The 27,461-nt window shown below is 41.9% G+C and overlaps 1 protein-coding gene across 5 annotated transcripts in view; it reads right to left on the bottom strand.

Annotated features, from left to right (window-relative positions):
• The window catches only part of ep300a (EP300 lysine acetyltransferase a), a 32,987-nt gene extending 8,823 nt beyond the window's left edge, over positions 1–24,164 (bottom strand). Inside the window, exons 1-22 of one of the 5 annotated variants that reach the window (XM_076887275.1) lie at positions 23,671–24,164; positions 20,563–21,230; positions 15,962–16,141; positions 15,191–15,509; positions 14,783–14,902; positions 14,143–14,382; positions 13,655–13,760; positions 13,405–13,527; positions 12,830–12,947; positions 12,398–12,539; positions 12,201–12,272; positions 11,746–11,831; positions 11,420–11,569; positions 7,515–8,006; positions 6,666–7,086; positions 6,438–6,556; positions 6,230–6,293; positions 5,889–6,064; positions 4,186–4,274; positions 654–764; positions 193–249; positions 20–97 (exon numbers count right to left, since the gene is read on the bottom strand). In XM_076887275.1, the coding sequence (XP_076743390.1) occupies positions 20–97; positions 193–249; positions 654–764; positions 4,186–4,274; positions 5,889–6,064; positions 6,230–6,293; positions 6,438–6,556; positions 6,666–7,086; positions 7,515–8,006; positions 11,420–11,569; positions 11,746–11,831; positions 12,201–12,272; positions 12,398–12,539; positions 12,830–12,947; positions 13,405–13,527; positions 13,655–13,760; positions 14,143–14,382; positions 14,783–14,902; positions 15,191–15,509; positions 15,962–16,141; positions 20,563–21,230; positions 23,671–23,764 (4,025 nt within the window). In that variant the 5' untranslated portion in view covers positions 23,765–24,164. The remainder of the gene's footprint in view (positions 1–19; positions 98–192; positions 250–653; positions 765–4,185; positions 4,275–5,888; positions 6,065–6,229; positions 6,294–6,437; positions 6,557–6,665; positions 7,087–7,514; positions 8,007–11,419; positions 11,570–11,745; positions 11,832–12,200; positions 12,273–12,397; positions 12,540–12,829; positions 12,948–13,404; positions 13,528–13,654; positions 13,761–14,142; positions 14,383–14,782; positions 14,903–15,190; positions 15,510–15,961; positions 16,142–20,562; positions 21,231–23,670) is intronic. The other 4 variants (XM_024799919.2, XM_076887277.1, XM_076887276.1 and 1 more) reach the window with 4 other exon arrangements.
• Between the last annotated feature and the right edge of the window lie 3,297 nt (positions 24,165–27,461).

Genomic DNA, 27,461 nt, shown 5'->3' with positions numbered 1-27,461 from the left:
AAACAAAAAGGCTATTTACCCTTCTGGCCAGATTGTGTCATTGTGCAAGACGCATATCTGATGCATTTTCCGACCACAATCCATACATTCAACAAACCTGACGTAAGGGACAGAGGGGAGGACACAGCTTAGACCAAATCTCTTCACCCCACCACAAAAATTAAATTTGCCCACGACAAAAGGCAGACTTACAGCTCAGGGTCCAGTGTGTCGTTCTTCTTCTTCTCAAACTGATCCTTGCTTATTGATCTAAAACCAACAAAGAGGGATACTGTAAAACTGCAGCAGGTGGAAATTGAAAATAAATTATTGCAAAACACTTAATAAAAACTCTTTCAGGGGCATGCTGAGGAAATTAATTTTGATTAGAAATTGAGTGGAATGCAGAAATGTTCATTTTCTTTTCTCGTTGACGTATTAAAATCTGCTAAATCAAATATTAGGTGTGGAGTCTACATCCCATGGCTTTGCTGGTAAAGTTTACACCATGAAATATGATTTAAGCACACCTATTGCAGTTTCTTTTTTTCCTATAATAGAAATGAACAGTGTAGACTCACACAAGAGATTAACTGGAAAGCATTAAAAAGCATCTAGCATGCTGAAAGGTGACATTTAAGTTCAAAAATCACATTTTATTAACTAATACTCACGTCTGTGGCTGGGTGGGGTCGTCACCCAGGGAAACGGTCTCTCCCTGGATCTCGTTGAAACACTTTTCGCAGTAGTGGTACCTGTTAGCAAGAAGCCCAAATTTTGGTGAACTACACCATTCCCCACAGCACAGTCAACCACAGACAGCGCATGGGAGGGCAGTCACCAAATGGTATAGGACATGGGCAAGGCAGGGTGCCACAAGCCAAGCAAGCAGGAAGTGCAGGAAGGAGGAACGCAGGACAGCAGGGAAGTCGTCACCGCAACAGCCAGTCATGATTGTAAGGGGTGAGGGAATGAGGTGGAGGGGGGGTTGGTGGTACATGGTGGGGCAAGGCAAATGCAAGCCAATGTTGATATCACAATCATTTGAGGAGGGGAGACAGACACGTCGTATGGGAACAAGACGAGACAAACATCCAGGACAACACACAGCAGAGAGCCGAGGCAAAGCACAGATTAGCAATTTGGACATGAGAGGATGAGCAACAACAGCAACAACAACCACCACCACAGCTAACAGAGCAGGAGCAGAATCAACAGGAGCTAAATGGGAGCAGGAAGCTGTGGCACAGGACGTAATACAAACACTCAACAGATAATGAACAAGCACAGACAACTGCTCAGCTGTTCATTCAGGAAGTTCATTTTAAAGTCGGTCCTTTCACATTCCGCTAAAGTTTGCATGACTGGACTTAATAATGATGATGATGATGATGATAATAGAAATAATTTTTAAAAATGATCAAGGGAAGATTTTGAAAGTGTGGCCTTTATTGTCCAGTTTCTTCCTACTTCAATTTGCGTTAGCATAGTTTCCCCACAGTTCCATTTTGCTTTGGCGAGTCACCCATTACTTTTAATTACATTTAACATTATTGATTTACTAGTAACCAATCCACCACAGTTATTTTGAAAAGTCTGTCACTGCCAACTAGTTTCATTCCTCACCATCTCATTTCCCTACGAGTAGGCTAGTCCTCAATATCCTTCACCTGTCTCAAGTCCCTTGTCCTTTGGTGGAACAGACTTTACTTGACAGTCTCTGACTACAGCCTGTGATGCCAGTTTTGATTGGTTGTGGAGAGCCACCCTAACCAGAACCTGCAGCAGGGTGGAGAGTTATGTCTCGCTATGCTGTAGAAAAAAATAAAAAATAAAATTCGGCACCTGGAGTCAAAGGTGACAAATCAGGAGTCCGTCCACTGGGTAGAGAACTTACTAAGGAAGGCAGATGATTGAGCCTCTTTGATCATTGTCACAAAATATAAATGCTATTTATTTATTAACCATTTTAGGAAGCGAGGGAGTGTTCGTTTGCAGTTGTTCATGGGTTTCCTGCCTCGCTACCACACAGATAAAATCTAGTACTGGTGTTTAAATCTCCAAAAGCCGATTCTGTTCATCTGGACGTAGCGTTTTGCGGGAGAAACGTTTCGTCACTCATCCAAGTGACTTCTTCAGTCTCAGCTGACTGCAGGTTTCCCCGATCTTATAAACAGTACATTTGCATAATGACTGAAACCAGCCCACTGAAGGAACAATGGGCTGGGAGGTCAGTTCCTTAATCTTAATTATGCAAATTCTCATGACCATTGATCAACAACCACTGACCAAAACCCACTGATCAAAGACCACTGATCAAAGACCACTGATCAATGGCCATGAGTACCATTCACAGAGAGTTGGGGAATGGCTGCAATCACAGCATTGTAAGATGGCGAAAGATGTACCCTTAGGCCCCCTCCTCGATTCAGAGATGGTCTTTCCCTTTTCACGTAAATGGCCTCCTTGACTCCGCGCTCAAACCAGCGTTCCTCCCTGTCCAGGATGTGTACATCCCCATCCTTGAAAGAGTGTCCACTGGCCTGTAGCTGTAAATAGACTGCAGAGTCCTGGCCTGACGAGGTAGCTCTTCTGTGTTGTGCCATCTGCTTCGCCAAAGGTTGTTTGGTTTCCCCGATGTATAAATCCTGGCAATCCTCCTGGCACTTAACAGCGTACACTATGTTACTCTGTTTGTGTCGGGGGACCTAAAAGCCACAGAGACCCGGTGTTTAGAAAAAATGTGTCTCAACTGCTCCGATACTCCTGACACATATGGGATCACTACAGGTTTTTGCTTGGGCAGCGGTTGTCCTTCTCTCATGGATCAGCTGGAGCTTTCTTTAGGTGCCTTTCCAGCTTTGAAAAAGTCCAGCTGGGAAACCACATTTACTCAGGGCCTTCTTGATGTGCTGTTCTTTTCCCTCTCTGGCCGCTGTGTCAGTGGGGATGGTGTTCGCTCGGTGTTGTAGTGTCCTGATGACACCCAGTTTGTGCTTCAGTGGATGATGAGAGTCAAACCTTAGATACTGATCCGTATGTGTAGGTTTACGGTACACGTCAGCTTTTAGATGTCCCCCATTACTGATGGAAATCTCACAGTCTAAGAAGGCTAACCTGCCACTTTTCATATCCTCCCTGGTGAATGTGAGGTGTCCGTCCACAGAGTTAATGTGATCCGTGAAATGTGGTACGTCCTGAGATTTGATTTTCACCCAGGTGTCATAAACAAATCTGAACCAATGGCTTGGTGGTGTTCCAGGGTAGGATAGCAAAGCCCTCTTTTCCACTTCTTCCATGTACAAATTGGCCACGATGGGTGAAACTGGGAAGCCCGTGGCACACCCATGTTTCTGCCTGTAGAACTGACCCTTGTATGTGAAGTAGGTGGAATGAAGACACAGTTCCAACAGCAAACACACTTGGTCGATGCTGAGAGTGGTCCTGTTGCTGAGGTTGGTGTCATCCTGTAATCTCTTACGAACTACCTCCAACGCTTCCGTGACTGGGATGCAAGTGAAGAGAGATGTAACGTCGTACGAGACCATGGTTTCATCTGCCTCCATAATGACATCTCTCACCTTCTCAACAAAATCCAGGGTGTTCTGGATGTGGTGTTCAGAGCTGCCCACCAGCTTGAGGATCGAAGCCAGAAACTTGGAGATGTTATAGTAGGTGACAGAGTCGATCATGCAGACAATCGGTCTTAAAGGAGCACCCTGTTTATGTATTTTCGGTAAACCATACAGACTTGGTGTAGACTCCCCTGGGTACAGCCTGTGGTATGAGGTCCGGTCAATAGCCTTGTCTGCTTTGCACTGGTGTTTAAATATTCTAAGCTTTCTTTAAAAAAATCTCTCTCACACACACACACACACACACACACACACACACACACACACACACACACTTCTAAAAGAATGTGATCAGAGGACTGACTGTTAAAATGCCAGTGCATTAGGCACCACATGGAAATATTTAATACCAAAAAAAAAAAAAAAAAAAAAAAGGAGAACGTGAAGGGAAGTGTTTAGGGAAACAAAATTAATCAGATAATTATTTGGCATTTACCTCATATTCTCTGAATACTGGCCCACTGCTAAAACTCTTCTTAATGGCTCTCTTCTATAATCTCTTCCTTTTTTACTATCCATTCTTCCTATTACCCTTCATTTCTTTATTGCTCTTCCCTTCTCCCCCCCATACCTGTTCTGGTAGCTGAAGTATGCAGCGTCTCGGGGGATAGTGCACAGCTGCTTTCCATAGCAGCACAACGTCTGAGGAGAGAACTCCAGCTGATGGAGAGAAGCAAAGAAAAATGATAAACAACTCGTTAACCTCTTGACCATCAACAACTGAATCTTTAGCCACTCAGCATCATGTGAATGAGGCAAACTCATCAGTGCCCTCTCACTGGTATAGCCTACGATACTTATAAAAGTAATGAAATAAACTCCCCGAGTCTTACTTTTATGTCCCTGGACCTGTATGTGGGGAGTTCGACCTAGGCAGCTATTCCATCTATGTCATACGATTAGCATTGAAGCTGCTGGATAGTGCTACTTCAGTCAAGTGCAACGTTAAATTGCACCGCACCCCCGCACTCTTGCTGGGACAGCTGCCCGAGTTAACAACCCCACACCACACAACAGTACTATTATCAAGTCTAAGCACTTCTTAAAACTGACCTTCAGTTTAATCACACTGTGACAGTGGCAAAGATATATACACAATTTCAAGAAAAATGTTTGTACTTGACTTGAGGAACCAGAAACAAAACCTGAACCTGAAAAAAAACTCACAGGAGACAACATTTCCCAAGTTCTGTTTAGGTTTTTATTTTATCTGAGAAAAAAAACTTTACTGATTAAGTCAAGTTCTACTTCGATTTGTCACACTGTACTATACCTTCAGCCAGCTTTTAATAATAGAGGGGCAATCAGTTTTGTTATTTGTCTGCAAAACCAAAAATAGCAGAGTCTAATGAGAGCTGAAATGTGATATCGCAGTGGCATGCTCAAGGCCAATTTTAGCTATGAACCCACTTCACTTGCTTCTGTTTTCAGGTCTGAAACATGGTCAAGGAATTCAAACACACATCTTCAACCTGCGTTTTATAAAACCGTAATAGTTTTAGGCTCCATGGATTGGTTCACGTGTTGAAACAAAACCTCTATAAAGTATAAAAGTGTAAGACTTTATCGGCATCACTCCTTAATATTTAGCCAGATACACTAAGCCCTGGTTTACTTAGACTCTGGTTCAAGTTCATTTGTAAATACTTTGATGAGTTAATTGGCCGGGATAATTTGAACCAATGCAAACGTGCACTCAGGTCTTCACACCGTGTCAGGATTGGGCTTCTTCACCTTTGGTGTTGTTACCAACTTAGCACCTTAACTTGAGCAGTGTAAGTGACGTCCTACAACTTGGGAACGCGATACCAATCCAGTGCATTAATAATGCTTTGCTTCTTTCTTTCTTTTTTTTTTTTTTTTAAATCCGCATACATACTGCAAATTTCTGCACAGCAGCTCAGATGAGAAAGAGCCATTTAGGAACACACACTTAGCTAAACTAAATTAGCTTATTAAGATAAGGGTTAGTTTAATAACCAATAGTTGTTTTATTTATTTTTTTAATAATCGTGTGAGCTCTGGGCTGCTATACAAAACATTTGGGACATTTGTCTGTCTATGTAATGCACTTTCACTAGATTTTCTGGCAGATTGCTTGTGTTTCCACTTACATGCACAATACTTGCCGAACATACAAATGACTCTCAAACCATTACCGAACTCTGTTGAACAGCTCTAACCTATGCAGTGCTGTTGCCAATTTAAGAGTGACCTGTACCCACTCCTATTCCACCTCGTCCATTCAGCCAGTTATTCCACACTTTGTCTCACCTTCCTCCCACAACAGTAGCCAAGACTCTGCATCACAGGGTCGATCTCCTGTTCGAAAACCTCAGCCAGCTTGGAGCAGTACTTGTAGACTCGTGAGGTTTTGCGATTGTACAGCCAGGCATTGTTGAACATCAGCCAGATGTCTTCCACGTACTGCCAGGGCTCCTGGTACTGACCTAAAACCAACACACGCAAACCATGATGACTTTCCAATCTAGAAATCAAAAAACTTTTACACTTTTAGTCCTCCCTTCTTAACACATCAACTTCTAACACCCCCAAATCTATGCTTTTTCGTTGTGGTCTACTAAGTTTCCATAAATACAGCAGCACATACTAACCTGTGTCTAGCTTTCGCTTGATGGTTGATAAGTCCATTGGGTTCTTCACAATGTCAAAGTAATCCTGGAACATCACAACGTCAAAACAGAGCAGTTAAGCCCTCTACTAAAATTTGTACGAGTTAAAATGCAGATAAAAAGTTAGACTTTTTTGCAAATGTGAAACTGAGCAAGTATAAATAATCTAAACCTCAGCAGGGGTACATACAGGTATGCAGAGCAGTTGAGGATCAACAGGCATTCTGAATGGCAGAGACTCTGGATCTTGTCTGTAGAGCGATTCAAGCGTGGGCATCAGGGCCTGACGAAGCTCCTCCGGTTTGAAGACTGTAAGAATGATGGAGATTAGAGGGCAGAGTGAGATGAAAGGATTAATAAAACATGATTCATTTTCAGCAGGTGTAAAACAGCTGGTAAAAATGTATTTTTGACTTACTCTTCTTTTTCACTGGGGCCTGCGACACGACTGCTTCCGAGCTCTCCTCTTCATCTTTCACCTCTTTCTTCACCTCTTTCTTCACCTCCGGTTTTCTGTCTTCCATCTTTACTCCTGACCCCTGTGTTGTAGTCGACGTTTCCATAGGAACTCCTTTACCGCCTTCTCCAGAACACTCTTCTTTTTTAAATTCGGATTTCACAGGCTTTTCCTCCATTTTGAGGTTGCCGAGTTTCCCTCCTTTGGAGCAGCTCCCAGCATCGCTCTCGTCCTCCTCATCCTGATGTTTGACCTCCATCTTTATGTCCACATTGGTGGCTGAAGTGTTTGACGCCGGTTGCTGGGACGAGGTGTCTAGACTGCTGACAGAAGCTGGGGTCGGGGCCTGACTGTCGGCTGGGAACGAACCCTTCTGGGATAACTGAAGAGAGATGCACAAATTAGATGCATACAAGTAGTAAATATGCAAGTGGTGCACGACAGGGGAACATGCAAGTAAAACTGAACAAACTGCTCATAGTTTGGTGTTACATTAACAGAAAGGGCAATGCGACATAGCTTAATCCTTCTGGCAGTTGCTTGGAGCATCAAATCTGTAAAGAACTTTGATGAACTGTGTAAATTTACCTTTGAGGCAAAGCATGCCCACAGCAAATCACTGATATCATGATGATGATCTGATTCAGATATTTGTGCTATTATTTATAAAGTATTTTCTCTTTAAAGTATTTTATTGTTGTCTAAAACTTTTCAAACTTAAAAGACCTGATTTAAAAAAATATATTTTTTAAAGTTTCTAACTCATGAATTAAAAATAAATGCCAGTTTTTAATAATAAGGGACACTGACCGGAGTACGTGGCAGCTGACTGCCATGCGGTGTTGAACTTGAGGCCATTCCAGGATGAGATGGAGTGGTTGAACCAGCAGGCCCCATGTGTTGCTGCTGGAGGGGCTTGTTGGAGCCAGGACCCTGACCAAGCTGGTTCTGCTGAGGAGCTGGGGGTGGCACCAAATGTGATGCATTAGGGGTGTGTGGTTGTGGCGTCTGCGACCCAGCAAGCCTGGGGGGCGTCTGGTGGGGAGTAGGTGATCGGCTGTGAGCAGGAGAGGGTGAGCTGCCACGCATGGGCCCCAAATGAGGGTTGGAGTTGGGTTGTTGGTTTGTGTTAGATGGAGTCATTGATGAGGCAGGGGCTCCAACAGCTGAGTTGGGACCTCCACCACCCACGCTTTGAGGCCCCATTGGCCCTACTGGAGGGACACCACTGGGAGTGCCAGCTGAACCCGGCTGTGCTAGAGGACTCGCAACTGAGAGGGGGGGAGGAGTGCCCATCTGCGTCTGAAGACAGAGGTAGAGTTGGTTAAGAGACAGAAAATGTTGTTCTTTGGGTAACCTAAGAATGTATGTGATCAGATCACATCAGGATGCTTTATATTCTATCCATGTTTCTTAACATCACGCTATAAGGAAATTGTAACAATACTGCCCGAGGATGGCAAGAATGAAGAGGTTACTCATCTCCTACGTTTACATTTTACCGCATAAAGTTTTATATTAACCCAGAATATTGCAGTTCTATCTGATGATCCAGGAATTATTGGAGTGTGTTTTCTCTTCTTCAGGTTTAAATTTTAGTTTGCTACATTTTAAATGGGGATGCACCAATCCGCTTTAGATATCTGCCAGTACAGAGTATCAGTGCTTATGTTAGTTTAAAGTTACAGTGTGCATAAATTTCACTGTTAGATGTCAGTAGACTGGATTGCAGATTAGAGTTAACACCCCCCCCCCCCCCGAATTCAAGTGCACTAGCTACAGTGGCTCCTTCAGGTAAAACATGTTTAAATTAGCCAAGAGATCAAAAACAATAAAAACGCCCGCTCACCATGACTTTACACTCCATGTCTCATTGATGCGGAGATGAATTATTGAGGGTAAGTTGAACTGCTGATAAGCGCTGCTGTTTTAGCATCTGTTAGCTGGCTTTAGATCCACTCAAAAGACAGTTTCACTAACATTCTTGGACTCAGTTACTTGACAGTCCACATTAGCTGTCACAATGTTAGCGTATAACCAGCTGTCGACGTTGTTTAGCTGGCTCCTTGTCAGCTGTTCTGAGATGGGAGGGTCATGTGTCTAATCTGCTGACATTAATTACTGTGACGATATCTGGAATAAATAAGCATGTTTATGCATGTTTTCCTGTGTCAGAGACCTGACTTCAGTTCAGGAGATGAAGCTTAAGATGTTAAGAAAGAAGATAACATTTTGTGAAGATGTCAGTGGCATTTTCTTTCCTTTGTTGGTGAAGGTTATGTCTTACAACTGGAGAAAGCCTATGTATGAAAATACATATCTAGTGTCTTCTCCTTCAGACAAATTTAAATCAGAGGTGGGCGATATAAACTGTATACGGTAGAAACTATATAAATTTGGCCAACGGTAGAGATTTTGACTATACCATTCTACCGCGATAGCGCATGTTGATGGTGTCATCAATCTGCGCCTGTTTTGGGTTGAAAGCATTGCAGCAGCTGCAAACAACATCATCTGCAAATTATGCCGGGCGACAGTCATAGCAAAGAGACGAAGCACTTTTGGAATATGGGGAAAGCCAAAAACTGAGCTTCCTCCACTTCCGTACCATTGATTCATTAATGCTGAATTCTCTCGCAACTGCTCTATTCCCGTGTTGTTGCAGTATATTAATGACTAACCTTGTATTGTGGATGGATTATCTCAGTTGTTCTCCTGACTGAAGTTTGGCCCGTTTATAGCATCCTGCCATGTGATTGCATTTGTCCCCAACCCCCAGAAACCCTCACGTTAACTTTTATCAAGTGGAAAAGTGTTAGCGTTCATCCTTCAGCTTCACTGTGCTAATATTATGCTAACGTAGCTGTTTTGCTAGCGATCACGTAGCACATCATTATATACCAGCTAGTCCAACTTCAGTAACCCTACAAACGTCACTGCTGTTTAATTTTCTGTCTTCATTTATGTTGGAAGTGATAGCAGAGCAGTACGTTTTAATTTTTTCAGAAATCTCTCAGTCAGAACATGCTATATCATGTTTAGGTGGAAACTAGCGAGCTAACTTCCTGCTAACTTCTAACTCAGTTGAATTTACTAAATTCTGTTTTCATGGATGCCTGGATGTTAAACTTAATTGTTACACCTGGTAAAGCAGCAACGCCTATCATTTTATTAAAGATGAAAGAATTTAGACAGTTTTTAACTCTCAGTGATGCCGCAGTGGGACCTGAAGAAGACGGAGTTTTGGACCCAGATTACTCCAAAAGGCTCCTGACTACGGCAGCCGTAATGCTCCGGCAATCCATCAAGCGGTGCGCCTTCATAGCTTACCAAAGTCGTACTAAAACATGACTTTACTTTTTGTCAGACTCGGGGACAACAGTGTTGTTTCTGTGCGGCCATTTCCCTGCCAATTTTGAAAACTGCCATAGTTTTCAAAATTGGCAGTTTTCATTTTAATAAAGGAGACGCTCTCACGACTCATCGAGTGTCACTGACTAGTCAATCGGTAGTATGCAGTCTGTTGGCGTGACATTTTTGGTTTGCCTTGGAACCCACAGTCGAGTAACTACTAAAAAGTACCTGGTACTATGACCTAATGGAAAACCCTAAAAACTATGTTGAGGCGTGCCAAACTGACCCGAGTTCTAGTTACAGAAGTTTCAGAGGTATATCCCTCAAAACTAAATGCAAGAAAGTTGCATAAAATAGTTTTCAACCATAGGAAATTTGAGTGTCTTCATAGTTTCACTTTTAAGATGCACTAGTTTTCGTAAACTGCAGGAAAAACAAAAATACTGTTGTGCACAACGACCAAAAAAAAAAAAAAAAAACACAACGTGCATCAAATTAACTATTTCCAACAGTGCAATTTAATTTCTATGCATTCCAGAAACTACAGAAACACCAGTAAACTTTTGAAAGGCCCTGTAGAGTTAAAAAACTACGTTTCCTATGAAAAATGACGTCACTTAAAAATAGTGCCTGCTCCGGTGGGCTTAAAAATTACACTTTCACCTCAGCGTGAACATCATTAGGTTACTTTATACTGTTGTTATTTACACTCGCACTAGTTTCACCTCCCCTTGACTCACAGCGAGTGCACACAGATATACACACCTCTCATGTAGAGTGAAGCTAGCAAGAGACAATTGAAGTCAATATTAATTAAATTGGCGACAACACTTTTATTACTGTAAGTGCAGCAAAAGCTTCCCAACAACCGAGAGAGAAATAAACAGACACGCAGGGAAAGGATGGTTGGAGCTTTTCAATCATGTCAACTCACTTGACCACAGTATGTGGTTGAGTAAAATGTGCAGGCCTTTTCCTGTTATAGCTTAGAGGAAGCTATATGTACTTCTACTGGTATATGACAGAATAACACAGAACAACATAGAAATGAACCAAGTTACAACTGGAAATATATCTGATCCAAAGGGTTGGTGCATCCCTAGATTTACATGTATAACTAATGGTTAGTGTAGTGTGTACTTACAGAACACGATGACCTGCACAGTACTCTTTACAATTCTCCTCCTCACACCCAACACATTAACAACAGAGTTTATATTTGAGTTGGAGGGGGAAAAATGAAAGAGAAAAGAAAAGAAAGGAAGGACTATTTAGGTCCTTATTAAAGACCTAAATATGAATTGCTACAGGTACAATCAGGGTTTCTAAGCAACATCAAAAAGAAGTGCGAGCCCTCTTACCTGCACCATACCTCCTGGTCCCCCAGGTGGTGTCATCCCAGACTGAGCTCCAACTCCAGGTCCTGAGCCAGGAAACTGTCCCTGGGACATATACGGGGCTGGCAGCTGGTTAACATTGGGCTGCCCCACCCTGGGTCCAACCATTCCCATCTGAAGTTTAAAAAAAAAAAAAAAAAAAAAAGCACTGGTCTTCAAAAAAACCAAACTTTATATTTTCTTAGAAGTTTGTTATAAAAAAATCAAATTAATTTAACAGCTACTCATTTTATTTCCCCCACTCTTTAAACTGTGTTCTTCTACATATCTGAAACACTGTGTGTACTCACCTGGTTGCCAGATGGTCCCAAGGGTAGAGGAGGTGTTGACCTCTGGCCCATAGACTGTATTCCCATTTGGTTAAACTGATTCATACCTGACAAAACACAGAATTTATGATATACAACATAAACATATTTTACATGGATTTTATTTTTCAAAGTAATCAACACTGGGGGGGGCTGTGTCAACATGAGGGCAAAGACACTCAACTCTAAAGCCTTCGTCATCAGAGTGAGCACGACAGCAGATATTAGAGACGCGCAGCTACTCCAGCTGTCTATGTCCACAGTGGAGATTAATCATGGCATTACACTCAGCCCATTCGGCTCCAAGTTAACATTTGGTAAAACATAAATAAAAAAAATAAATAGAAAATAAATAAATGAATAAATAAAAATAAAAAAATCAGTGTAAGCTTCAATTCCACCATAAAATGATGAGCCTGCAACTACAGATGTTTTACCTGGGCCTTGCGTTCTGTTCATCTGATTTGGTCCTGCTGGTCGCACCATTACCGGGTCAGTTAGGGGACCGTCTGTAAAGATAGGGGAGGAGAAGAAGGAAGTTAAACTGCCGTGTGTTCACCAAGCATGAGCAGAACACTTTGAACAAACACTAAAACGTTTCACTTCTTCCCCTGCCCCCAACAGGTTCACTCACTTGGAGGCAGCCCAGTAGGGGGCTGTCCCATGCCAGCAGGTCCAATGTTCACACCTTGCTTCTGCAGTCGGGTCCTCCTCTTCTCTTCCAATTCCTTCTGGATCTTGTAGATCTTCTCTGCCAGCAAATGGTAATACTCAGCCTGTCAAAAGAAAACAAGAGATTAAGGACATTAGAAAACAAGAATTTGAACACAGAAAGGACACAAAAATATAAATTATTTTGAAAATTATAGAAGTATTTTGAAACTCAAGTAATACCAAATCTGTGGCTCTCTTTCATCTTGGAAAAAGACAAGTTAACAACAGGAAAAAAAAGACAGGGGTTCACCTGCTGCTATAAATTTAATGAACAAGTAATGACAGCACAATGACTGACATAGATACTGAAACACCGACACCACTGATTTCTCAAGTGTAAGGAGCAACTTACTCTGCTGTTAGCCGATTCATACATGTCACCCTCAACTTTTCGGGCATAAGCCACCAGGTTCTCCATTCGACGGTCCTTGAGGGCAGCGGGATCTGGAGTCGGAAAGATGGCCTGGACACTGTGGAGGGACAAGTAAAGAGGAGGACAGAAAACAGGATGAAGGAAAAAATGGTGGAAATTATGTAGTTTTTAACTACAGCGCGGACAGAGGTATGTGTCTGAGATGAACATGACATGGATATCCAGTCTCGATGGCATCATTCAGATCCCAGAAAAAAAGGAAGAAAAAAACCTTGATGAAACCAAGCAGATAACCCTCCATCTATTTCTGAAACATTCACCATATTTAATATGATAATCCACCAGTATGTTTTCGATCTATGACTACAGAAATACATGACACCTAATTTTTTATATCCAGGCAGATGAATGGAACTTAAAAAAAAAAGAAAAGAAAAAGAAAACACAAGCCCCCCCCCCCCTTTTTTAAATGTATTCGCACAGCAATGCTAATTGTGATCCTATGTGCAGTCCAAAACTAAATAAATAATGCAGCTTTTCTCTTTAATACTTACAGCTTGTGTACCAAATGATTTCGTAGATCCTGTGTGATGTCCTCATGCCAGCTTTTCCTCATGCCTGTGGCGGAGGGAGGGGCTGCTGTGGGCATGGAACCGACCCCACCAGCATCATTCAGACTAGAAGAGACAGAGTGAATCCTTTAAATGGCTTCTTAAAATAAATGTATGTCCTAAAACCCTTGTAGAACTGACCAAATCTTTAAAAAATAAATAAATACAATAAAGCCTTTGTGTTTGCTCTTACCCCTGGTTGTTCATATTAAGATGCATCATTGTATCTTGCAGCAGACTAGCTTGCTGGCTCTGAGGGGAAGCACCCACACCTCCATTCACTCCCATAGGATTCACACCTACACCGCATAGAAAAGAAAGGAAATTATATATGTTTATTCTCAGTGTCATCCTAACAGTAGGACACAATGGACAAGCTTTTGCCTGGACATGTTTTTCAACATATCCAGGGGTTAAGATAAGCTACATAGCATGGAACATATTCTTGAGATGATTATTTTTCCTGGAGATCTGACAAACAATTTTATATAGCTATCTTCATAGCTCCCACCAGCGATAAACAGCTTTTGAAAAGCCACTTTAAGTATACAATTCACTCATTCTGAAAGCTGAAGGTCCTAACCGCTTGCTGGCATTGAAAAAAAGAAATGCTTAGCATTAAGCTGTAAAAGAGCAGACAATTCAGACAATGTCTTTTTACTGAAAATAAACTAAACTCACCCATTGGGTTCAGAGGCCTCACACCAGCCTGCCCTTGAAGGCCTTGGTTGGGCATGTTAGGCTGGGAAGTCTGAGCCTGGATTTGGTTCCCTTGGTAGGTGAGGCCCAGAGCAGCATAGGCCCTTTCTATAGAGCTGGGATCAATCTGGCTTGGCTGATTGAGATTGGGAGCACTTGGTTGGCTACCAGGGATTGTACCAAGTGAGCTGCCTAGTCCTGTAGCAGCCCCTGCAAGTAGAGCTGTAAGAACACAAAAAACAAAAGTTATGAATGAATAAAATAAGCTAAGAATTAAAAAATAAATAAATAAAAATCATTTACTGAATACTTATAGAAAATTCAGCAAAAATTATTATATTTTTGTGCTATAATATAATACTGACTAGTATATTCAAAACAACGCTGTCATTTCAAACCCAGTACAAAATCATACTTACATTATCAACATTACAATGTTAACCCCTAATTTCCTTCGGGATTAATAAAGTATTCTGATTCTGAACATCAAACTTGGTCATTATTAATACATTTACACAATATAAATGTGTAAATATATTGATAATGATAACAGCACAGTATCTAAAAAATTTATCCAATGGTATGAAGGAAGGTATATTCTTTTGTTTGGTCGGATACAGACACTCACACTGCGTGTTCCTCTTGTCCCCGGCATTCTTCAGCGGCAGGCAGACAGGACAATCATGTCGCGTGCAATTCTTCCAGTGGGAGATGATCTGCCTCGATGATGCACAGTGAGCAACTGTTGGTCAATGAGGCAAAACAGATATGGAATCAGGAGTTGGGAAATGGAGGTGTATTAGAGAAGGAGGGGGGGAGGGGGGGGGGGGGGGGCTGTTTTTTTTCTTTCTTAAGTACTACTCTCAAAAATCAGGTAGCATAATAAAATTAAGCTTCATGTGCTTAAGCACTAAACCATTTTAATAGGTGAGATACACTTTCATTACGAGGAACGTTGCCAGCTTGACAGCTACAGAAGGGATTATTTTATCCAGTGTTTCCAGGAGGATGCAGCATCCTTTCTACTTACCCTGACAGGACTTCCCAGCCTGGCAGTGAGTCATATGGTTGAGGACATTCTTCATAGTCCGGCAGTGGGGCAGGTTGCACTGCCAGACTTCACCATTGGCCTGCTCCCGCCGCTGGCACTTGTGTGCATGTAGCAGGAGTACCAGTTGCTGCTGGATTAGCTTGCGTTTTTCAGGGTCGGCTGTGGGCGGTGCTCCGGCTGCAGCGGATGCTGCAGAAACCTGGGTACCAACTGCTTGAGCGCCCGGCACCATCCCGGGGGCTCCTCCCACAGGTGCACCTGTGGGACCACCCACACCTGTCTGTGACTGCTGTGTGCCCTGGAAAGAAAGTGGGCGACAACAAGACAAGGTGAGACGGAGGAAATATGAGAAAAGAAACAGAATAAAGAGAAGGCAGAAGATTAGAGGGAGTAAAAATGGAAGAGGAGGTGGAGGAAGAAAATAAAAGGATGGTGTTTACAGCAATACTAGAGTACTGAGTGCTCAAGTCAAATGACAGGACATGAAGAGGTAATGCAGCAGGAAGAGGTAATTTAGTTTCTGATTGTGTTGGGAGATTAAATGATAGATTTGACAGATATCTGTATTGTCTGACTCTTTCACATCAATTTTTGCTAAACGCTCACACAAAACATTTTCATCATTACTGGCTATCAACCAGCATCAGTATCTGGTACTGTCCTAGAGTTTATAGTAATCTACTAATTCATAACACGGATCAGAATACAACTTATTTATTGGAAACATTCTCTTGATCATCTCTTCCTTACCATGGCGCCCATTCCTTGCATGGGCGGGTTCTTCTTGTCCACATTGAACTGGGCCATGCTATTAGCCATGGAACCTTTGTTCTGGAGCTGAGGGCCCAGCCCTGCGCCTCCCAGACCTTGATTCCCTTGACTTCCATATGGGCCTCCAAAGGGCCCCCCTGGATTCCCCATCATCCCCATCTAGCAAATGAAAATACAAGTTATTTTAATTTTTTGAAAAAGAGAAATGTTTGTGTCAATAATGAAGACAAGGATAAAACAAGACTTGAAATTATTCTATGCCTTCTTTTTGTTAAACTGCATGTCACTGATATGAGGATGAGTTGAGCATCTGAGCTCTATACATGCCAGCACGTTGTGCTCTTATTTTACCAAATAATCTTGTAGTGTAATCAAGTCTCAAGAACCCAAGTCTCAGTTGTTAAATAAGCTGGATTTGTGGATATTTCCACAAACCACGAACTTTATAAGACCGAAAGTTAAAAAGGAGCAACTAAGTCAATGAAATCTCACAGTAGTGGAGATAGAACATGTTTTAACCATATCATTAGAATATAACCTGAAACAAACGAAAACAGCAATTCACAGTAGGAGAGAATGCAACAGCAATTCTGATGCGATTCTCTTTTCTCCCTCCACACTGAGGAGGCCAACACAAGCTCATCTGAGTTTTTCCTTTAACCTATTCCTAACCAGGAATCCCACTCATTGCATTTGATTGGGTAAACATCAACCATCAGTAGCTCTACCACAGTGAATCATCTTCATCACCAGTACCTGCAGCTGCAACATTTTACCATCACTCCTGTGGGACTGTCAATCACACAGATGGACTCAAAAAAAAAAAAAACCCAAGTGCACTACTTACGTTTGTTAAAATAAACAAATACAACCATGAACCTTTAACCATCTGAGAACAAACTGAAGTCCGCAGCAAAGAATAAGAAATTCTAAGAAATAAAAACAGGATTTGAGAATTTCTTGTGCCCCCAAACATTATGTCTTAAGTCTAAGTGTCTCTAAATAGAACTTTGTTAACAATGAAAAAACGTGAGAACACCTTTCATAATTATACATCTATGCCTGCTTAAATTCTTAAGTTTTGAAATTGTAAGGCTGAAGAAAATTCAGTCTTATTTAGAAAATTACCTCACAGATGAACAAATTACTATTAAGGCAAATAAGACTAAGTGTGTGCAAGGGTTAATTTCCACTATTTTGCATTTGCAAGCTTCTTGCAAATGTAGATTTTTTTTCCTTTAAAAAAAATTTATATATACATGTATATACACATATACACACATATACATATACATATATATGTATATATGTATATATATACACACACACACACACATATACACATATATATATACACATATACATATTAGAGCTGGGCGATAGAACGATAACGATATGTATCGCGATATAACTTTTACTCGATAGAGAAATTAAGCTATCGCGATAGACCTCGCCGCACTTGTCCTCTTTAAAAAAAAAAATAAAAAAAATAAAAAAAAAAGGTCAGCCAATCCAAATTAAGTAGCGCAGAGCCGAACCAATCACAGCCGCAGCGTCACGTCACGTGACTTGTTACGTACAGCACAAGTGCCAAGCCGCACGTGTGTTTGTTTGGGAAGCAGCCAGCGGGTAATGGAGCCAGCACGTAATGGAGGAAATGAGTGTGCCGACTAGAAAAATCAACCAAGCGTGACCGAAGAGAAAACAGATGATGGTTCCAACGCCGGAGAGATTGTCGAACGGAAGAGCCAAAGAAGTTCCGTAGTGTGAAGGTATTTCGGCTATTTCAAGTCTGACAAAAAACAGAGTAGCATGCACTGTAAATTGTGCCGAAAGCAAGTCTGGAAATACAATAAACTGGTGCATGCGTCACACTGTGCGCCACGTTATTGTTTCGGTGAAATGAATTTCTACAATACTGTTACTGTTACTTCTACTCTCTGCAGTGTTTAAATGCTTACATATACACACAGTTACTGTCCCTCCACACATATGACTCGGTTCTGCTTCTATGCCCCAGCTTTGTTTACTTTTTCCCACCGAGGCTTCTAGACTTCTGATTGGCCAACATTTCTGCACGGTTAGGAATCTAGCGCCACCTGCTGCTTTGGCATGTTCATAGCAGCGTTTTCCTTCATTTCTGCCTTTACGTGTGGACGGGATTATTTTTTAAAACGAAAACGGAAAATCTCCGTTTTCAAAAATACCCGTGTACGTGTGGACGTAGCCTCAGTCTCTGACTGGAAGCGCTAATTCGTCATTCGGCTTTTGTCAGACTAAAGTAACTGTTAAAACTGTTTGAAAAGCTAAGCTATACAACAAGGAGAGATTGAGAATTTCCTTTTAGTTCTCAGTTTATTTGATATTGACAAAAGTTAGTCAGTTTTGTCTGATCTTCTGTAAAACAAACTAAGATTTATTTTTAGAATTAATATTTTGTTTCTAAGTGGAATTGACAATTTAGTCTGTTTCGTTTGTTCTATTTTGAAACTTAAACGCTTTAGCGGCTGCCTTTTGTGTAGTTTGCAATATTTGCCTTTATTTATCTGAAAAAGTCTCATGTTCCTTAAGTACATCTACCCTGTTGAACTTATTATGGGAAATAAATATTTAAATAAAAACAAGCTGCTGATTATTTCACATTTTACTTGTGAGCAACGGCACATTTAAATCTTACAAATATAGTTATTTGGCTTATATCGTGATAGATATCGTTATCGCCTGAAATGAAAAAAACATATCGTGATATGAAAAAATCTCATATCGCCCAGCTCTAATACATATATATACACATATACATACATACTAGGGGTGCAACGATACACAAAATTCACGGTTCGGTTCGGTTCGATACTTTGGTGTCACGGTTCGATATTTTTTCGATACAAAAAAAATGTTCATGCATTTTTTATTTGTCATTTATTAAAATTATAAATATATATTTTAACTCAAAAGTACAGTTTTTAAATTTAACCCTAACCCTTGTGCGTGTTTTTTATTTTGACAGCGAATGCGCACCTGCGGACCACTTATGTGCAGCCCTGGTTATTTAGCTCATCATATTGCAGCCACAGAAATTCTTTTGTCCATGAAACCATAAAGCTGCACTTTCTTTTTGCCTTATAGTCTGATTTGTCATAACTTCTCCGTTTTGTGGTAAGCTTTTCTTTGGCTGTCACTTCTTCACCCTGACCTGTCTTATTTGGCTCAGCAGAACTGAAATATAAATCCTGCTGCTTTTACACACTCACTCACATAAGCTCAGCGATTCTCTGCGCGATCAACCTCTCACATGTTTAAGCTGCGGGAGATTTCACTTGTCATGTTTGCATAGTAAGCTAACGATTAATAAGACGATGTCAGAGGAATTGGTGCACAAATTATCATCACTCACCAATCAGTACTGTCGCTCTCTATACACAGTTCGCACGATTGCAAAGTGAAAGCAAAAAAACAAGCACAAATTCAAACGCGATTTCAATATGTCACATATTGACAGTGGCTCATCGATGCCAATGACATAATTACCCAGCTACATTTCTGAAAGAATGCAAAAGCATTGACATATATTTTTCCTACAATAGCCCGACGGGCAGGGAAGAGATAGATTTTGGTAGCCCGACTGAAAAAAATCGCTAGCTCCAGGACGTCGGGCTAGCGATATTGCAAGCCCTGTATCTGATTGAGGAATCACTCATCTTTGGAAAAGAGAGTTTATTACAGAGAAATGTCTCTTTCCAAAATAAAAGCTATACTATCAGCTTCTTCTGGGCTATATTCTCAGCAGCATAAGGAGAATCCTGTGCTAACAGCTGTCTAAATGACTCGGCTAAAGTTAGTTAGTTGTTTTTGTCTTTGCACTAGGATGATGTCGGCGTAAATGTGCAGTCATATTCGTTGTGTTCCCACTAGTGCTTTCAGGTTAATCTCGTTGAAATGACCTTAACGCCACAACACGGCAAATCTCCGTTAACGAGCTACCGCCGATCGCCCCGTGCATGGGGCTAGACGGCCAACACGTTAACGAGCTAACTGCGCTAACACACTAGCTCCCACCCATGTAATTGAGCATTGCATGGCACATCCAACATACTGTTTTACTTTAGTCCATGACTCGCTTACCTTCAGGGTCATACGTCACATGAAAACCAAAATAATTCCAAATGCCAGATCTGAATGAGGGTGGGGGAGGTCCATGTTGCAAGGAGAGCTTAACTTCTGTCTTGCTAGCTTGCCCTGCGCTCTTCCTTCTGACGATGCTGTCTGTGTTGAGCGCTCAGTGGATCTGCGCTGGACAGTGCAGCCTAGGCGGAGTAGTCGAACGCAGATTCACTGAGCGCTCAACACAGACCGCATCGTCAGAAGGAAAGTTGATCAAATAAATTACAAATGTTGTATTGTTCGATACATATGCGTACCGAACCGAAAGCACTGTATTGAACGGTTCAATATCGATACGAATATCGTTGCACCCTTAGATATATATATATATATATATATATATATATATATATATATATATATATATATATATATATATATATATATATATATATATATATCTCTGAAGCACTGCCTACCTTGTTCATTGCTCCAGGCTGCTGGCCTCTTATCCCAGCCTGGCCCCCAGCTCCCGGCTGCTGTAGGGTCTCAGCCAAAAGGTTGCTGCCACCGACCATCCCCTGATTGCCGAAACCCATCCTTGGAGAGCCATTAATCACCTGGTTCCCAATCATGCCTGGCTGCTGCTGTCCATTACTGCCTTTCTGCTGTGCTCCCATCATGGTCCTGATCATTCCACCTGCAGCACTCTGCTGCTGCATCATGTTGGCCTGCTGCTGAGGGGAAAGGTGTTGTCCTTGGCCCATCATCTGCTGAGGCCCCTGACCAGGGGACGCCTTCATGTTCGCTAAGTGCTGCCCCATGGCAGCGGGGCCTCCTGGGCTACCCATGGCTCCTTGGTGCCCCGGCTGAGTTGAGGGTGTTGCCCCCGCACGCAAAAGCTCTGACAGCTGTTTATGCTTGGCCACTGCATCCTGCCCTCCACCAACTCCCCCAGGACCATGACCAAGCCCAAGACCCAATCCTCCTGCCCCTCCACCACCGCCTCCAGGACCCAACAATGCCGGTCCTCCTCCTAGAGTGGTGTGCAGCTGGTTAGGGTCCCCACCATTGACCAGACCTTGTTCATTGGAGCTGATGAGCTCATCTGGGAGGTCGTGCTCCAATTCAAAAAGAGATCCGAAATCTGAAATGAAGAAAGGCAAGTTCAAGAAGGCAAAAAAAGCAGAGAAAGAGCGAGGAGGACGACAACAGGGACCACAGCAATGTTAAGCTGGTATAATCCATCATATTTAAGCATGACCAAGTGAAAATGTGATCACTTGCTTGACATCAAAAATTTATGAAAGCTGATCATGCATGACCAATTTTCTCACATCAGAAATTAAAAACATACTATCCAATGCAACAACACTGAGCACCGAACCAGTAAATGATTTAGAGGTGGGCAACCTGACAAACTTATATGATGAATAAAATAAAAACAGTGTTGTCTAAGCATTTTTTCCCTCCATATGAAATGACCAAAAGTGTGATCAGCTGTGGCACAAGTAGGACGATATTCATTTGACGCACTATGCATCTTGTGAGTCTACCACATTTTGTAAAAGAGAAAATGGCATGACAGACAAAGTATAGCAGCTAACCAACAATGCTGAATGAAGCAAAGTGACGGACAATAATAACCACCACTTCTAGTCAAGAGAGAGAAAAAAATTTGTAGTATCTACTGTACGATCTACGATCTGCAGAGACAGTTAAGTTTTTAGTGGCAGGCTTTGTATCCAAGCAAGAACAGTAAACCAATAGTGTGATGTGTGATTTAAAACTAACCTTACTACCCAGGTTTGCAGAAAGAGTCTCTGATCAGTAAAGACATTCAAAGTGTTGCACAGACAGGTTGACGAATGGACTATTTCATCGAAGTAAGGCCACAAAAATTGGTAAGATACACAGGGACCGGGGATAAATTATTTCTAGTGAGAACAGCAATCCAAGCTTTAGCAGGCTATATTCCGTTCAGTCAAACACAATTTTTATGCTACACATTACCAAGTAATGGTAATGTGTAATGCTACACATTACCATTACTTGGTAATGTGTAGCATTACCAGGTAATGTGTAACATACACATTACAATCAGTTAGTTATCTGACACATTACAAAGAAATGTGGCAGTCAGCAATTAAACATAACTAAGTTAAACATAAATTCACTGCAGCTCACAAACATTTGAAACATGCTTTTATTCTGTCCACACTTAACTTTTTCCCCTCAGGAAGCAGAAATATTAGACAAATAATTACTTAAGCCTTATTTAAAATACAAATGCAACGGGTTCAATGGTTCAGTGCTATGACATTTGAGTAACAGTTTTGTTTGTTTGCTTGTTTGTTTTAAGTATTGCATTGCTGTAATTGTTAAAGTTTGGGTTTTGGGAGCTATCTGACCTAACTAAGGCATTTAGGTAGCACCTTTACCATTTCTTGTTGTTTTGTAGACCAAATGCTTTTTCAAATAGACTGACCATCCATGAAAATAACCTGCAGTTCAATTAATGCTACGATTTAAAGACAACTGGAGACATCAACGGGAAGCATCTTTCGGCAACAACCACACTTCATGGCAGTGACACGAAGAATAATTTTGAGTGCAGTTAATTACATCCTCAAATCGTGTTTATCTTTTGGCAGTAATGCGTCTGTCATCGATATATACTTTGTAAGGTGACGGAAATGTGTGCAGTGCCTGACTAATTTAACCGTAATGGTCTCTCTTATTGCCGAGCAGGCGGGCAGAGACGCAGCTGGCTTTGGTGTAACGACTGAGTGAATGTCTAAGTGATGAAATCTGGGTGAATATTTCGTGCGTGTAGTAGTATTCGGTCACTAACTGGGCTTTCTGGTTAGCAGCTCGGTGGTTAGGCATGGCGCTGTGTCCATGCTCCACCGTTTCGTTCTCGGGCCACTATTCCAGCTGCTGCCACACGCCATCCACACACACGCAGAAAAAAAACGTACCAACAATGGCAGTTTGAGCTTAACAATCAGTCGGACCCGTGGGCCTAAATTTAGCTCTCACCAGGCTAGCAGCACCACCGTCTGCAACCTCTGTCTTCGCTAACATCATTAACGATGGCTTACGGCAGTTAAGAAAGGGTCCGAGTTATGATGGGGCAAAACAAGGTTGTTTTAAACCCTAGCAGCCTAAAAACTCGAGTACAGAATAGCAGTACGTATACATAGCTGTCAATTTAAGACAACTCTATGACACCAAGAAACTTCATCGTAAGTTTGACTGGCAATGGGGTTACAAACAACCCGGCTAAAGTAGTCATTAGACACGGGACCGTCAAGACAAGATCCGCGTTCAAGTGGGCTAGCCTAGCGCTAGCTGAATGGCTAGTAGCTACCTCCGGCTAAAATGGCTGTTAGCATGCGAGCTAGACGGGGAGCGTTTCTTCACGTACACACACTCACTACTAGCACGCTAACATTAGCAAGCTACGACAAAAACAGAAGCGTAATCCCGCGTTTCCCTCCTCTTTTAAGTAACCACAAGCCGTTCAAAAACAAAAAACTCAACGAATAACACCAAACCAAATTATAACCTGAGCCAGTACTTACCGTTTCCATCGCTGGCGGACGCGGAAAGTGCCGGAGAGGAGAGTTTAGGCCTCTTGGCTGAAGGCGGGCCAGAGTCCAGAACGTTCTCGGCCATATTTTTTCGAAATAAAAATATATAAAGTATCCACAATTGCAGTCGTTTTCACACCTTTAGAACCTCATTCCTTTCCGTTTCCAATATTGCGACTTTTCCCCCTCCTTTTGGGGGACTAAGAGGGGGAAAGTCACGGGTACGAATTACTCCTCTTTCCCTGGGTTCGCCTCTCGATTTCAGCCTCGGCGTATATCAACCCCCTCCCTCCCTCGTCAGATTTTTTGTTCTTTATAAATTTCTGCCAGCGGAGGAGGAGGGGGTCCGTGAAAGTAGAGGGAGACACACGCATCGGCTTCCCTCTAAACTTACAGAGCCTCTTCCGATGTAAATAAACTAGCCCCTGCTACCTCTCCCATGATCGCATCCGTCATTTCAGCTTCCTTTCCAGCGGAGTCTGGATGAAGATAATGTCGGGCAGAAAAGCCTCGTTTGCCTGCGAAGTGACGGTGGTGCTGCTGGTGGCAGCGGGTGAGGATGCGGGGATGCAAATTAAAAAAATAAAACTGAAAATATTCAAGTGCAATGGTTGACAAAATATAATGCGTATTATCTATGCATATAAAGATCCAAAAACCCTCAAAGTTGGTTATGATTCATCTATGCAGCAAGATGAACGTGATCTTCTGTTTCTGAGGTTTATAGTTGCAAAGATTCATTTTGAACTGTGTTAAAGAAGGGGAACTTATGTTTTAAAACATTTTGTAAGTGGAAGCTTTAAAGAACAAAATAGTGCAATAACTTGGAATTTAGCAGACCGAAGTTGATTCATGAAGCTTGAAAACTCTGTATTCTGTGGAAAGGTTTGGCTGAGCCTGATTATTTTCTAATTTAAATACATAATGTTTTATTTATAGCTAAACTTTCAGTGAGACACCACAAAAATTTGTAATCTTCCCATGATGATGGTGCAACTCTGCAGGGTTGCTCCAAAGCCAGTTTCACTGAGAAAAGCATTAAAAGCTTGTCACCAGACTCTCCACTTCAGGCCAAGTAAACTGTCCAAAACCAATCTACAGGTTCTTTCTTTTCAGTAACATTTATAAATATGTCACTGAAAAGAAAGAACCTGTTTGAACAGTGATTGTTTTAACGTGTTAATTTCCAGTCCCCCTGGTGTTTCCCCTCAAACCTCTCTCTGTGTAAAAGTATTCAAAGATGTAAAACTGCACAAAATGTAACTGTCTAACATTTGCAATATGTTTATGAGCATGTTCCATTAAATCTGTACAGTAATGGTACACACATGCACTGTCTGAGTTTAATCAAAGGTCACTTTATTTAGTTACTGCTCCATTATATCCACCAATGTGAATTTTCACATGTGTCTCTGAAACACAGAATCAGTTTGCTTTTATAAATTACATGATCTGTGCTAGAATAACTTACTGTTAGCTGCTGGTAAATGTTTTACAGCTTGATCTGGAGTAAAGAGTGAACACACTAAAAAAAATGCCCTTTTTAAACTTATTTAATCTGGGCCTTTTGGTGATGCATTCTCTAACAAGTATCTCAGCATATACTGATTCTTTTTAAGTTTTTCATTACAACAATCAATCACCTCTCAAGCAATACTTTATACAAATGCTGTGCACTTCCACAGAATACAGTGGCTTGGAAAAGTATTTGGCCCCCTTGAACTTTTCCACATTTTGTCACATTACAGCCACAAACAGGAATCAATTTTATTGGAATTCCACGTGAAAGACCAATACAAAGTGGTGCACACGTGAGAAGTGGAACAAAAATCATACATGATTCCAAACATTTTTTACAAATAAATAACTGAAAAGTGGGGTGTGCATAATTATTCAGCCCCATGAGTCAATACTTTGTAGAACCACCTTTTGCTGCAATTACAGCTGCCAGTCTTTTAGGGTATGTCTCTACCAGCTTTGCACATCTAGAGACTGAAATCCTTGCCCATTCTTTGCAAAACAGCTCCAGCTCAGTCAGATTAGATGGACAGTGTTTGTGAACAGCAGTTTTCAGATCTTGCCACAGATTCTTGATTGGATTTAGATCTGGACTTTGACTGGGCCATTCTAACACATGGATATGTTTTGTTTTAAACCACTCCATTGTTGCCTTGGCTTTATGTTTAGGGCCGTTGTCCTGCTGGAAGGTGAACCTCCGCCCCAGTCTCAAGTCTTTTGCAGACTCCAAGAGGTTTTCTTCCAAGATTGCCCTGTATTTGGCTCCATCCATCTTCCCATCAACTCTGACCAGCTTCCCTGTCCCTGCTGAAGAGAAGCACCCCCAGAGCATGATGCTGCCACCCCCATATTTGACAGGGCGGATGGTGTGTTCAGAGTGATGTGCAGTGTTAGTTTTCCGCCACACATAGCGTTTTGCATTTTGGCCAAAAAGTTTCATTTTGGTCTCATCTGACCAGAGCACCTTCTTCCACATGTTTGCTGTGTCCCCCACATGGCTTGTGGCAAACTGCAAACGGGACTTCTTATGTCTCCAAAAGTTGATTCTGTTCATCTGGACGTAGCGTTTTGTGGGAGAAACGTTTCGTCACTCATCCAAGTGACTTCTTCAGTCTCAGCTGACTGCAGGTTTCCCCAAACATCTCTCTTCACTTGCATCCCAGTCACGGAAGCGTTGGAGGTAGTCCGTAAGAGATTACAGGATGACACCAACCTCAGCAACAGGACCACTCTCAGCATCGACCAAGTGTGTTTGCTTTTGGAACTGTGTCTTCATTCCACCTACTTCACATACAAGGGTCAGTTCTACAGGCAGAAACATGGGTGTGCCACGGGCTTCCCAGTTTCACCCATCGTGGCAAATTTGTACATGGAAGAAGTGGAAAAGAGGGCTTTGCTATCCTACCCTGGAAGACCACCAAGCCATTGGTTCAGATTTGTTTACGACACCTGGGTGAAAATCAAATCTCAGGACGTACCACATTTCACGGATCAAATTAACTCAGTGGACCGACACATCAAATTCACCAGGGAGGATATGAAAAGTGGCAGGTTAGCCTTCTTAGACTGTGAGATTTCCATCAGTAATGGGGGACATCTAAAAGCTGACGTGTACCGTAAACCTACACATACGGATCAGTATCTAAGGTTTGACTCTCATCATCCACTGGAGCACAAACTGGGTGTCATCAGGACGCTACAACACCGAGCGAACACCATCCCCACTGACACAGCGGCCAGGGAGGCAGAAGAACAGCACATCAAGAAGATCAAGAACATATTTCGCCATCTTACAATGGTGTGATTGCAGCCATTCCCCAACTCTCTGTGAATGGGACTCATGACCATTGATCAGTGGTCTTTGATCAGTGGGTTTTGGTCAGTGGTTGTTGATCAATGGTCATGAGAATTTGCATAATTATGATGAAGGAACTGACCTCCTAGCCCATTGTTCCTTCAGTGAGCTGGTTTCAGTCATTATGCAAATGTACTGTTTATAAGATTTGGGGAAACCTGCAGTCAGCTGAGACTGAAGAAGTCACTTGGATGAGTGACGAAATGTTTCTCCCACAAAACGCTACGTCCAGATGAACAGAATCGACTTTTGGAGATTTCCTTTCCTGGATGATTGAGAATGCATCAAGACAGGATTTCTTCTGGTTTTCTGTTAACAATGGCTTTCTTCTTGCCACTCTTCCATAAAGGCCAACTTTGTGCAGTGCACGACTAATAGTTGTCCTATGGACAGATTCCCCCACCTGAGC

This window comes from Maylandia zebra, linkage group LG8 (genome assembly GCF_041146795.1).
Source record: "Maylandia zebra isolate NMK-2024a linkage group LG8, Mzebra_GT3a, whole genome shotgun sequence".
NCBI lineage: Eukaryota > Metazoa > Chordata > Actinopteri > Cichliformes > Cichlidae > Maylandia > Maylandia zebra.
This window is presented reverse-complemented; position numbering and strand designations above follow the sequence as displayed.